At 36.9% G+C, this 14,388-nt stretch overlaps 1 protein-coding gene across 1 annotated transcript; it reads right to left on the reverse strand.

Moving 5' to 3' along the window:
• Positions 1-137: 137 nt before the first annotated feature.
• On the reverse strand, positions 138-10,377 carry LOC128011463 (DNA excision repair protein ERCC-6-like). The gene is made up of 4 exons (XM_052593912.1): positions 10,249-10,377; positions 10,083-10,124; positions 4,641-6,354; positions 138-3,346 (listed from the first exon to the last, which is right to left on the reverse strand). The coding sequence occupies exons 1-4, from the start codon at positions 10,290-10,292 to the stop codon at positions 269-271; spliced, it is 4,878 nt and encodes a 1,625-aa protein (XP_052449872.1). The 5' UTR covers positions 10,293-10,377; the 3' UTR covers positions 138-268.
• Between the last annotated feature and the right edge of the window lie 4,011 nt (positions 10,378-14,388).

Below are 14,388 nucleotides of genomic sequence, written 5' to 3' on the forward strand. Positions count from 1 at the left end.
TACCACAGAAAATAAAGTTCACGGGGAAAATTTGAACAGCTAAGATTTGAAATTCAAGAAATACTATTTAAAATGTAATTTTAAAATCTGGAACAAAGAAAAATAATCCATGAAACAAGCTATGAAACCTCTGAAAATGTTTTTTTTATTTTTTTATTATTGTACATACTGTATAAGAATATGATCATTTGAAACCAAAGAAACATACAAATCTAAGTAAAAAATAACATTCAGAGGAATCTTTTAATAGCTGCATGTTTTAATTTCCCTATTGTCTAAGTTGCCTGTACAAATGGATAATCAATAGCTGGATCTCAGCATCACCAATATTAATGTCTATGGCCTTTAAAAAGAAATCCAGAGCCTCTTGCTTCCTCCCTTCTGCCAAACACTGTTTCCCAGAGAGGACCAGCATCTCATACGTGTTCTCAGAGGGTTTAGAAGTAGTCACATCACTGCTTGTGGAACTAACAGGAAGAATGTGTGTTAACGGAGGGAATGTTTTAGGGGCACACTGGTCTATCATTTCATTGGAGTCTTGTTCAAATTCAACAGTGGATTCAAACAGGGCGCTGTGCCATTCTTCTTCCTCCTGGTATCTTCCTGAATCTACACTTTCTTCTATCTCTTCAAGCTCTTCATGAACTTCGGACTCCTCTGAGTTTAAAGTCTCTTGACTGGGTTCCTCTTCTTCCACCACCAACTCATCAGTTTGTGATTCCCTGGCTTCAGATATTTGAATGGATTTGGTTTTATCTCCATTGGGTTCCTCTTCACCCATTGCTGATTCATCTGCATGAGTTTCACTGGCTTCAGAGGTCTCATAGTATTTGGATTTGCCTCCACTCTGCTCCTCATCTTCCACCATGGAGTCATCTGCATGAGTTTCACTGGCTTCAGAGGCCTCAAAGGATTTGGTTTTGCCTCCACTGTCCTCCTCCTCCTCCATCATGGAGTCATCTGCATGAGTTTCACTGGCTTCAGAGGCCTCATAGGATTTGGTTTTGCCTCCACTGTCCTCCTCCTCCTCCATCACGGAGTCATCTGCATGAGTTTCACTGGCTTCAGAGGCCTCATAGGATTTGGTTTTGCCTCCACTGTTCTCCTCCTCCTCCATCACGGAGTCATCTGCATGAGTTTCACTGGCTTCAGAGGTCTCATAGTATTTGGTTTTGCCTCCACTGGGCTCCTCATCTTCCACCACGGAGTCATCTGCATGAGTTTCACTGGCTTCAGAGGTCTCATAGGATTTGGTTTTGCCTCCACTCTGCTCATCATCTTCCACCACGGAGTCATCTGCATGAGTTTCACTGGCTTCAGAGGCCTCAAAGGATTTGTTTTTGCCTACACTGGGCTCCTCCTCTTCCACCACGGAGTCATCTGCATGAGTTTCACTGGCTTCAGAGGCCTCATAGGATTTGGTTTTGCCTCCACTGTCCTCCTCCTCCTCCATCACGGAGTCATCTGCATGAGTTTCACTGGCTTCAGAGGCCTCAAAGGATTTGGTTTTGCCTACACTGGGCTCCTCCTCTTCCACCACGGGGTTATCTGCATGAGTTTCACTGGCTTCAGAGGCCTCATAGGATTTGGTTTTGCCTCCACTGGGCTCCTCATCTTCCATCATGTAGTCATCTGCATGAGATTCACTGGCTTCAGAGGCCTCATAGGATTTGGTTTTGCCTCCACTCTGCTCATCATCTTCCACCACGGAGTCATCTGCATGAGATTCACTGGCTTCAGAGGCCTCATAGGATTTGGTTTTGCCTCCACTCTGCTCATCATCTTCCACCACGGAGTCATCTGCATGAGTTTTACTGGCTTCAGAGGTCTCATAGGATTTGGTTTTATTTTCACTGGGCTCTTCTGACTCCTCATCAGAGTCATTCTCCAGCATGGACACTATGAAGGACCTTCTTGATGCCACAGAAGTGTTCAGGCTGTGCCAGAGTCGGCTACTATCAGTCAAAGTGGATTTTGGTGTTAAACAACCCAGCCTGTTGAGACCATCAGCCAATGGGCTGCCTGTTATACATGGCTTTTCTGAATCCTCCTCTTCTTCATCAGTATCAGAAATTATCTGCCTTTTCCTATTCCGAACTGAATGCACAAATGAGTCTTCCGAAGGTGTATCCGGAGTAGAACGGATTGTCAGAAGAGATTCATGCTTGCTGACTTCACAAATGCTAGGATTGAAGATCTCACTGTCGTTGCATTTACTGATTTCACCATTGTTTGGTTTACCATAATGTCTGCTGCTTTCATGGATGCTTGCTTCTTCCAGCCTTTCTCCACTGACATCCATCTGAAGCTGAAACTCAGGACTTTCCTCTGCTAGTGATTCATCCACATCACATCCTTCCTCTTCTTCAACAGAGAACATATTTGCACTGTCCTCTAGCTGCAAGTTTCCCTGAAGCATTTCCACATCTGCTTTAAAAGACTCTCCCGCTGTGGCATCATGTGGAGATTGAGGTGACGAAAAAATCATTGAATTGGGCTTGTCCACCTGGACCTCTTGGTTATCAACAGCATCAGATGCTATCGAAAGCTCTTCCAACTTTGGAAAATGGCAAGAAGTACTTGGCATGTCGTGAACAGATTTTCGTTTCTCTGATGCTCCATTATCATACAACACATCCTCCTCATCTAAACTGTCATCCAGCGTGATGACAGTATCAGCTAGCTTGTCAGCAGCAGGACTAACTTGCACGTTTCTTTCTCCACCAGACCAAGGCGACTCAGTTTTCACTTGGTCTTCTTTATCTACAATTTGTTCTTCTTCACTAACATTTTCCATCTCTGCATCCTCAACTTTTGGAAAGTTCTGCTCATCTTCCTCTATTTCTGGCTCATCAAAGAAGTCATATGTCACATCCACTGTCACCAGCTTGTTTTTGATACATGGAGGGGCTGGGAAGTCTCTTCTAGCAGATTTCAGTTGCCCTGTTTGAGCAGGTTCGATGTTCTGGGCCACGTTGTCCTTGAACTGGCAATGCAGTTCTGATTCCACCTGCATGAGCTCTTGTGCTTTCTGGACACGTGTTTGTATGTACTTATGTGACTCTTCATCCTCTGGGTCATCTTCATTAGCTGCCACCTCTTTAGTGAACATGAGGTCATGATCAGAGATGCCACACATCTCCATGGTCTGAAGGCGAGCGATGTGCTGGTCCAGGCTTGTGTCAGAGCGGCGGTGGTGTGCGTGCATTGCCTGAAGCTGCTGCTGAGTGGTGGACGAGCGTGTGTCTTCGAGATTAAACAGTTCATGCAGCTCCTGCTTACTAAAGTAACGGAAAGGGTTCTTTTTATCGCCGGTTGACTGCCGGATGAGAGACTCTTTAAACACCTGCAGATATAGGATGAAATAAAAATAATTACAACTATAACAAAAACAACTAGAAAATAATTAATTAATATAATTCAACAGTCAGATCAACAGTACTATTACAAAAACAATATGTCTGTCTTGATTTTGTTTTAATAACAGAAATAATAAATATAAATGAAATTTTTAAATGTATTATTATATCCAAAGTAATTGTGTTCTAAAAAGCAAAAGTGCGAATGTAAAATGGACTGACAGAATCACAACTGACTAAATACAAAATGTTAATTAACAGTTTTAATAGTTAATATTTTGGCATATACTGGCAAAAACATTCATTTGGAAACATAAAGCATTGCTTGTTATTAGCATGGCCTGAATTTCATTTTGGCAAATGGTGGGTAATTCCCCCTTTAGGTGGCTCTTATGGGGGGAATTTTTTAATATGAGGAGGGAGTTAGGTTATTTTTTAGACATATTTTTTAAACTACAATCATCCAACCTAAATATTTTGTCACCCAGTGTATTTGTGTTTCACAATTTATAGTGTTTGATTCATATTTGTTTTGTAAGGAAGATACTTAAAAAGAACTTTGATTTCAAACTCTGAACTGAATTTATTTTAACTAGAAAAAAGAAAAGTAAAAAAAAGAGTAATAAAATAAGAATAGATAAATGACAAGCAATGGCAAAAACAAAATAACTAGATACAACTAAAATTAACTATGCTTTATGTTTGCATATGTATAATACTCAGGTACAGAAATACACCATAAACTGAATAATTTATTTAACTTTAAAATAACATAATTTAGTCTTCAATGTATGAATACATTTTAGTGACAGCAGGCTTATTTAGCTTGCTGTTTCTTTAAGACCTCATGCATGGATCTGTTACCCATACGTTTTGTTTCTCTTTACATTAACTTAATAGCCTATTTAACGACAGTGTTTAGTATAAATCGACTGTTTACATAAATACTCATTAAGATGGGCATTTGACGTGTGTCTGTGTGTGTATGCTTTGGGTGTGAGCTCACAGAAAAGGGTCATACGGAGAGTGTGCAAGTACTGTATTGAGCACTTAAATGTTTTGAATTGTAAGACTCAAAAACAAAGTGCAAATGATACATTCCGCCATTTGTCCTGAGAGACTTTCATGCTGAAATATTTTTGGGAATTACCCCCATAACAAGTGCAGAAACTGTGGGAATAAGTAGAATAATGTGCGATCCCGTGCCGAAATTCAAGCCCTGATTAGTTTGTAGTTTTTGTACATCCTTTTCAATGTGGTTCAAAGTTTTTTTATTTTTACCTGTCTGCGGTAGATTTTCTCCTCCACAGTGCCACAGGTGATGAGTCTATAGATGATGACATTTTTGGATTGGCCAATTCGGTAGGCACGGTCCACAGCCTGAGCATCTGTTGCAGGGTTCCAGCTGGGGTCAAAGATCACGACACGGTTTGCTGCGGTTAACGTGACGCCGACTCCACCAACCTGAGTGGTGAGAAGAAAGATTGTGTAGCGTTTCTTTGTCTGGAACAACTTGATACGCTTCTCCCTTTCTGCCAGTTTCGTCACTGTGCCATCCAAGCGCAGAATCTGAAAGTTTCTTTTAAGCAGGACATGCGCTATGATATCTAACATCTTCCTTGACTGGGAGAAGATCAGGGTCCGATGGCCCTCTTCACGGAGACATTCCATTAGAGATACGAGAAACTGCAGCTTCCCTGACTCTGCAACCAAAGTCTCATCTGAGAGGTCGGATGGATGGATAGAGGCAGAACTTTGCTCCAGGCCTAGTTGAGTCACAGCTCGATTAGACAGGAGCCTGGGATGGTCACAGATCTTTTTTAACTCCACAAGCTCAGACAGTGGCGATCTGTTAGTCGTCCGCAACTCCTTAATATGGTCCAGTGAGGTGAACTGTTTATAAATGTTCTCCTGAATCGAGTTGAGGTACGTCCACACGATGAGATCGTTCTTTCGTGTTAACGATGGCATTTCAATGCCTTTGCCAGCATTTGGACATTGGTTCTCTTGATCTACCTCGTCTTCATAGCCTTCTTCACGTTTATCCTTTTTGTGCTGAACATCTGCTTTGGTCCGCCTGAGAAAATAAGGTTTGATGATGTCAATCAAGTTCTGGGAAATCTTCAGTCCAAGAGCTTTCTCTTCTGGAGTGGCGTCTTTCTCCCTTGCACGTGTGATGGGATTCTCATACTCTGTTTTGAATGTTTTGTAGGTTCCCAGAAGCGACCCCTGGCAAGCAAATTCATACAGAGCCCACATCTCTTGTAGGTTATTCTGAACTGGAGTGCCCGTAAGTAGCACACGGTGTTGTGCGGGGATGGCACGAACGCTTTTAGCAGTTTTAGTGGATGGGGTTTTGATTTTATGGGCCTCGTCCAGGATGACATAGTCCCATTCGAACTTACATTGATCATATGATGCAAGCTGCTCATAGTTGTTGATGAGCATCTGGTAGGTGGTAATGATGACTCCTCCTCTGCGCTGGATTTGCTCCAGGTTCCTGTTCCGCTCAGCTTTGTTGGTACCGTGAAACACTTTCACCCTAATGCCAGGAGACCACTTCTTGAACTCACGTACCCAGTTCTGTATGAGTGAGGTAGGCATGACTAACAGGGTATGATTGGCCAACTCTGCATCATACATTCCTGACAAAAATGAAATGACCTGAATGGTCTTGCCAAGGCCCATGTCGTCAGCCAGGATTCCTCCTTTCCTTCCGTCGCGGTGGAGACTGTACAGGAATGCCACACCCTCTTTCTGATAGTCATACAATTGATTGTAAAGCACTTTATAAAGCTTCAATCCACTATCATTCACATCCACAAATTCATCCTCTTCCTCATCTTCCTCCACATCTCTCTGAATGCGATCCTCTATGGCCTGGATCCGTTTCTTCAGCTTGTCACTCGGCTGCAGCTGGTAAGCCAGTTGAAACAGCTTAAGGGCGTGAGGCAGATCATCACGCTTGACAGCCTCCTTCCCTTCCTGTTGATACCTGCAAAAATAATCAAAACGGTTACAAAGGAACAACAACAAAAATTACACCCACATACTAATATCAGTTAAACCACATTAAAACACTTTTGTTTTTGGTCAAACTCAAAGTAGATTAACTATACATGTGTAAACAGACATTAATCTTTTTTTCCCAACAACCAGATGTTGTAGAAAAAATGTTTGTGTGTTTTTGTTGTTGTTGTTTTTTACATCAGGTCAGGGCAAGTAGTCAGATGTGTTTTAATTTAAATTTACACATTTCATTAAATACAATATTTATTGGCTAAACAATATTTTTGTATTAGCTCATGCATTTTAGCAGATTCATAATCACTTTGCTAAAAATTTTTTACAATAAATGCTATTGTTGTAGCCTACCCCAAATAATGTAACAGCCAGGATGCATTTAAGAGAGGTGTGACCAAAATAAAAGATTTGCTGTGTAAATATGTTCAAAGCGCTCATTTTCATACCCACATGGTTGACAGCTGTTAATGCACAATCATTGTTTTAGATCAACAAACTGTAATATTGTATTTCCACTCAAACCGAAAGCTTAAATCTAGGCAATGTACATACATGCCGAAATAAAGCTTGCTGATTTTAGGTTTGAAAATGATGAAAATTCATTAAAAATAGGAAAAAAAAGTTAAGAACAGCATTGTATTTTTAAGTGCACTATAAAATAACTATATTTTTTTATACTCAATTTATTTTATTACTATTACGTCTATTAATAATTATTTTATTTTTATAGTTACAGTTAATAAGTCAAGCTATCTGCAGTGTGAGTACCAAACCAAATCTCCAGCTGCTCATATGAGAACCAGACCGAAAAACTTATGTACACCCCTGGTAACAACATATCCTGCTATTGTCTTTGAAGTGTATCTTTTTATTATAACAATTAAGGATGAAATATATAATTATTTTCTGTAGCCAAAACTTTGAGCAAACATTTTATGAGATATTTTCACTAGACTAAAAAATAAAAAGAATAAAACGTAGGTGATTTACCCCTTATTTAATTTTCAATCCCAGTATCATCGATACCAACACCTCCATACATCTAAACTAAATTGATCTTTTAAATTATTAAAAGTATATATATAAATATATATATACATTTCATATATATATATATATATATATATATATATATATATATACATTTCATAGCCTTTTTTTTGTTTACACTGTCAGACGTAAAATGTAAAAAAAAAAAAAATGCATGCTTAATTAAGGGTAGATATTGAGGTAGGCTACAATATGTACTTTTGAGGTTATATCTTGAAAAATAACCACGGTGTTACATAAGTACTAAATTAAATTATTATTAGCATGGTTTTTGCTACAAAAATAATGGTTAAAATAATATCCCTTTAGTGGTAAATTTGTGGTTACTGCAGGTTTACTATAAATACTGTGGTAAACTGTGGTTACTGTTAGGGATGCACGACCATGATTTTTCATGGCAGATCCCGATACTGATTTTTTTACAAGCAAACTGTCCGATTCCGATTTTTTTTTCTTTTTAAGCAACAAACAAGAAAGAAGGAAAATGTGCATAAACAAGATGCTTATAGGCAAAACTGGCTTTTGGCTATTGAAAACAATAACCTTAACCATCTGAAATTAACGGCAGTATCTGCACAATAAGCAGATTACATTTAATACAAAAACATAGATGGTACAGACAACAGCATTTAGCTTTTGTATTTGAATTGGGTTGAAACTACATAGCCTTGTGTTAAAAGATTAACTGATGTGAAATTAAAGGCAATAACTCCATAGTTCTATAATCCACTCAACACAATCGTCACACTAATCAGAATTCAGTATTTTTTAGTTTTAAATTTGAATTTAAAAAAAAACAGGTCTTTACCAGTAAAATTTAATAAGTATGCTATATAAATACATTATTCCAAAATGTTAAAATCAAACAATGTTGGTGCGAATAAAACAAAGATGCAAAGTGTTTCATTCATCCAATAAAAAAAAATTAGGGTAATGATTCACATAGCTATATTTTTTTTAAATGAGCCAATGAAAAATTTATAACTATCATTACCCTACTTTTTTTATTGGATGAATAAACCACTTTTGTTTCATTGTGCTATAGCAGTTGATTTTTAAATCAAATTAAGTAAATCGTTAAATGTAATTTTAAGGTAAAATAAAAATAATCCTATGAAGAACTGACGTTTACGTCTGGCTTTTCAAACGTATATGCCAGTTCTAATTTACCAAAAAAATAATAATAATAAAAAAAATAATAAGCGTTTCGTTTCTCATCCAACACGCGAGAAGCTGAGCTGAACATCCCTTCACAGGGCACGGACAGGTACAGGACGCTCGCGCAGCTTCAGTGAGCAGGAAAGGTTCTTATTTTTGCGCCAGTACACCAACGGCTGATCGCTTCCTACTATCTGTGCCTCAGACATGTAGCTCTGCGCTTCCAGTGCTGAACGGCTGCCGGTGTCCTGTGCACAGATTTCAAAATACTTCACACAAATGACATAGCGAAAGATTACAACGAAGTCTGTGCATGCGGGCGCACTTCCGGAAAATTAGGCCGAAAAAAAAAGACCAAAAACCGTCCGGTTCCGATTTATGGCCGGTCAACTGGTGCATCCTTAGTACAGTAGTAAAAGCATGGTCAATTTTTGTAAAAGCTGGCAGGCTATTGTAGCCCTAAAGGTGAAGCACTTCAGCACTTTTGTTTAAGGATAGATTTATTAACAGCAATTACAGAACATAACACAAATTAACTTTTAACTACCATTTTAAAAAATTTAACTTGTAAAGCCTAATTAAAATAAATATAACGTACACTATAGCTTACTGTTCAAAAGTTTCGGGTCAGACTCAGCAAATTAATATTTTATGTTTTTGAAAGAAGTGTCTAACCATGCTAATGAAGGCAGAACTTTTTTGAAAAAAAAAAAACAAAACATACATTTTGTCAAATATAACAACTCAAAATAACTATTTTCTATTTTAATATATTTGAAAAATGTCATTTAAAATGCATCTGTTATCAAAGCTGAATTTTCAGCATCATCTCCAATCTTCATGCGTCACATGATCCTTCAGAAATCATTCTAATATGCTGATTTGCTTCTCAGTATATATATATATATAGTTTATTGTGAAATGACTCCTTATTGCTTCTCTGTCATTTGATACGCATTGATCTGGCCTAAGCTGATTTCCAAAATGCTGGTCGCAGACAACAAGATCTACTGATGCTTCTGAAGCCCTGTTTGAACACACACTGAGAGCTAAGCGTCAGCAGCTGTCTGTTTTGTTACGTCTTTCGCTTTTGCGTATGTTCCGATGAGCAGGAGAAAGTTCTATCCTACTTCTATCCTATAAGTTATTCGCTAATATAGTCTATTTTCCCACTCAATAAAATTAATGGTTAAAATGCACTTTATGAAATATATTTTAATTTGAGGATCGATACAACATCAATATACCTCAATAACGTCAAAGTATTGAAAATTCAGGATCGATCCAGGGCTAATTCCCACTAAAAGATGAAAATGTACAAAAGCATTCTGAAAAAGTATTAAATATTTACGGCTACGTTAAAAACAAATGTTGTTATTGTGAGCGAGGTATTTAAAAGTACCATGCATGCCATTAAGTTAATGACAGTAAAATACATATCCCGGCGGGTTACACTGTAACCTGAGAATAATCTGCATATTTTTTTTTTACCTGTTGTATTTGTCCATCTTCTTTGTGTCTATAGACAGACAGCTGCAATAGAAAAAAAAACACACTTGTTCTCTACACGCAATGAGAGTTTTATGTCGGAATCAAAGTTCAAAGGGTTATTAATAAAAACTGTCAGCAGCACAAATGCGATTATTTGGTTACATACCTCTCTAACTTGTCCGTGATTTCTTCAACTTTATTGCTCGGCATATTTGCGTTTATTTTTTAGGGACTTTCATTTAACGGCATATGTATCTATCAGTCTACAGCCTCCAGTCTCCAACCTGAATGCGGTAAAAAAAGGGGATTTTAACAAACGTTTTGTTGTTCGCGCGCAGTCCTCACCCAATCGCTTGCTGCGCTACTGCGCATGCGCTCTATGTTATGTGGTTAGGGGAACTTCTGCATGTCTTGGAGTTATTAACCACATCTGGATAACATGACAACGCACAAAAACACTCGAAAAACTACATCAGCCGATACAAATGGAAATCTTTTCATACTTGAAAAAAACATGTTCGTCACTGTAAACTGTTAGGACTGTAGTAAATATCTAACTTGTTCATAACGCCGTATTAAACTCTACAAAATTCCTGTAACAACCCCTGCTATATGGTGTTAAACTGCAGGTGCTACAGATGCGTTCATACCTTGATCAGATTAATCAAGCTGATCAAAACTGTCGAGATTTTGGAACTGGCTTCTGACTTTGTAGATCTAAATTTATAAGCTTGCGTCCTCCAGTTTCTAAAAGTAAAGGATTGCCCAGCAAATGTTGAGATTACTGGTTTTCTAGCACATGACGCTTGGAATTTTTTTTGTTTGTTATTTAGTTATCTAAGAAATTGCAGGAATCGTTTGGTTTAGTCATAAACTTCCTTATGTATGTGTGCGTGTGCGTGCGTGTTTTTAATATATGCCTTGTAATACAGAAGGGCTTGGGTAGCACCGATTTGGATGCACTCAGGTAACTTCATGATCTTCTTTTCTCTGTTAATAACATCTTAAATGGTAGCACAGTCTTAACCGATAGCACTAACAGTGGTCAAGGTAATGAGGATGATTATTGGACATAACCCTTGAATTTTCAATAAGATACATTGTTTTGAGAAAGGATACCCTTTGTGTGTGCAAGTGCATGTAAGAAATTTAATCAATAGCTCTTAAAACTATTTAACTGATATATCTACCTTACATTTGAGGTAACTTTGATTGGGAATTAATCTATCAAAAGGAAGAGATGTGAGAGCAATCTTTCTATAGCTGTACTGCCCCATCTCTGTGCCTGCTGTTGCCATGGGGTGTTTGGGAATTTCCCTTTTTTATAATGACAGCAGCAGTTTGTAAACTGTAAGTTTGTTAAGTTCCCAAACTTCAGTCAGTTACGCAGAAGGGTGCTTGTCAGTCATCAGATAATAGGGTCAAACAAGCAACCAAGTACCATAAGTATCTAAAATCATGTGTTACTGTACGGTTGATATGTCTGTAGAGGACATCATGTGGACATCAGGACATCATGTAACATATATATTGGAATATGTCTATATATATTATTGAGATGCTTAAATATAGTTTTTTTTTTGTAAACTTATGAAATGTATCCAATATACTAATAAAGTTAAAGTAATGTTTATTATTGGAAAAAAAACTAATAGAAATAACTATCTGAATGTAAATCAAATTATACCATGGACTGACAGCTCAACTGTACGGTAGAGTTTAATATAAAACATAAATAAAAATAAATATTAAAAAGATCACAGATATAAATGGTTTGCTATTTTGTTTTTATTGTTTGATACACTCACTTTGATAATTAATTTATTCACGTCTTTGGCTTTCTTCACAGGCACACACAACAAAATCCCAGAACATGCTTTAAAGGTAAACTGTGTGTCTGTGAGTGTGTATATGGTGTCTTTATGACAGCAATTAGTTGTTTTGCTAGGCCTATATGTTTGTGAAAATGTAACATTTACACTGGCTTCTTTGCCTTTAAACTGAAATGTACAGTACTTCATTTTTAGTTCATGTGTAGTTCTTTGATAAATATTCTGTTCTGCCACTGAGTTTTTGCTGAAAATATACTACTGTTCAAAAAGTTTGGAGTCAGTAAGGAAAAATGTATCTCATGCTCATCAGGGCTGCTTATATTTGATTACAAAAAGAGTAAAAACATCAAAATTTTGAAATATTAATAATGTAATAATACGACTGTTAACTATGTTTATGTATTTAAAAATGTATTTATTTCTGCAATGGCAAAACTCCAATATTGTGTTGGCTGATTACTAAAATGCTTATTTGGTGCTCAAGAAATATAAAATTTTATTATCAGTTATGTTTATTTTATTATTTTTATTTTTATTACAATGAGCGTTCAGTGCACCGGCGTCCAGGTGCGGGGTTAACAGGTTAAAACATTTTTTTTTGAAAAAGAAATATTTTTTAACATTCTAAATGTCACTTTCAAACAGTTTAATGCATTCTTGCTGATTAAAAATATGGATTTCTCTACTGACCCCAAACCTTTGAACAATGGTGTATTTATTGATCATTTTCATCAACAGTTGTATTGTTAAATGTTTTCCAGCAGGAGGATCTATTGTGAGACATGCAGAAGTGTTTTTACAACATGAAAGTTGAAGAGGATAAAAAAGAGACAGTAATTTTGAGAGAATGGTGTGCATGAAAAAATACTGTTATGTGGATAATTATTTCAGAGTTTGTGCCTGCATAAGCCAATTCAGTGGAAAAGAATATTCTGTTGTTTCTAATAATATTAATTTGTTTATGTTAGTGAGGAGAGTATTGATATCCAATGTACAGACTTTCCGGATTTCTCAGAGGATTTCCGTCAGATTGTTAAAGTTGGCTGGCTAGAGAAAACCCCTCCAAAAGGGTAAGAAACAATCTGGTCCAATTGTGGACCAGATTTCCTAGTTCACTACCGTGTTTCCTTCCAAGTCATTCAAATGTTATGATTAGGCAAGTGAAGCAATGTAGCTTTGCTTAATACTGTACCTCTGAGATGATTTGACAGATGCTAGATCTTTTAATCGTGATAACTGGAGATAAATCGTGATCATTTGGTTCTTCAAAGAAGTTATCTGATTTGATTAAAATAACTGGATTAAGTTGTCTGAGATTACTCTGTGCTGACATTCATTGGAAAGGACAGATATATCGCTACTCAAAACCATGAGCAGCAATGCAGTGATTGGCTGATGGCAAGACCGCAACATAATGACATCATAGAATTAAGATCAAGGAAACAGCCTAACACTTAAAATTACATAAAAGATCTAATCCATAAAATGTTTTTTAAAATGATTTTCAATTAATATATATTTTTTATTGTTTGTACAGGCTTTGTTTTTTCAATATCAAGAGTATTGTAATTAGCAATTCATTTAATTTTAAAGTAAATTTGTTATCTCTATTTGTCTATTTTCTTATTTGACAATTATGCAACATTTAAAATATTTTCAAAATAATAATAAAAAAATTAATTAGCCTATTTCTACAAAATAATTTACTGGTCTAATAAGGTACACTAGTAAATTTGTAAAGTTTTCTAATTGTGGAATCCTGCTGGGTAATGTTTTTTTTATTTTTTTTATATATAACCTTTATTCCACCCTCTCATTGGGCAAAGGTGTCCTGATGGGACATATTTCAAACTTGTTTGTGCTATAGCTGTCATGGAAGCTACCCAAAGTTCTCTGGTTCACCCAGATTCACTGGTACTGTCTAGTGGAAAGTACCTGTTGGCCTATGCCCAATGAAAAGCACCTAAGACTCACTGTCTGTATTTAATTATATAACCAACTTCCAGAGCGGCCTAATTCTTACAAAACGCAAGTGAAATCATTTTATGGGTAACGTGGAATTATTCAAGATTGTTCAAGAGTTGAGACCTAGTCATAGCTTGATGATAGATGCCAGAGGGTTGATATTATTGTCTAGTCCTTTATTTATTAGCTGTGGAGTTCCTCGAGGGAGTTCCTTTAGGTCCCTTATTTTATCTTATATATATATAAATGATCTTAATGTTCAGAGGAACTTATTCTGTATGCAAATGATGCAGCAGTTTTAGTGTTTCATCGGGGGTCATAGAAGAAAAGATGACTTTGCAGCCACAGGTGTGTCTACATGGTTTTTAGATAATAAACTATCCCTACATGCAGGAAAGACTTAGGCCACTCTCTTTGCTTCTAAAATTAAACTAAATAAGGGTGATACCTTTTTGATTAAGATAAATGGTATGGCTATAGAGGTAAACTATTCGGGTTGTTTAATATAT

This window comes from Carassius gibelio, chromosome A5 (genome assembly GCF_023724105.1).
Source record: "Carassius gibelio isolate Cgi1373 ecotype wild population from Czech Republic chromosome A5, carGib1.2-hapl.c, whole genome shotgun sequence".
Taxonomy (NCBI): Eukaryota; Metazoa; Chordata; class Actinopteri; order Cypriniformes; family Cyprinidae; genus Carassius; species Carassius gibelio.

Excerpts from the sequence above, each read along its gene's own strand:
- LOC128011463 (XM_052593912.1), bottom strand. The coding sequence starts at position 10,292 with ATGCCGAGCAATAAAGTTGAAGAAATCACGGACAAGTTAGAGAG. Across the intron at positions 10,125-10,248 it reads ATCACGGACAAGTTAGAGAG|CTGTCTGTCTATAGACACAA; the intron begins GTATGTAACCAA and ends TTTCTATTGCAG. Across the intron at positions 3,347-4,640 it reads AGAAAATCTACCGCAGACAG|GTGTTTAAAGAGTCTCTCAT; the intron begins GTAAAAATAAAA and ends CTATATCTGCAG.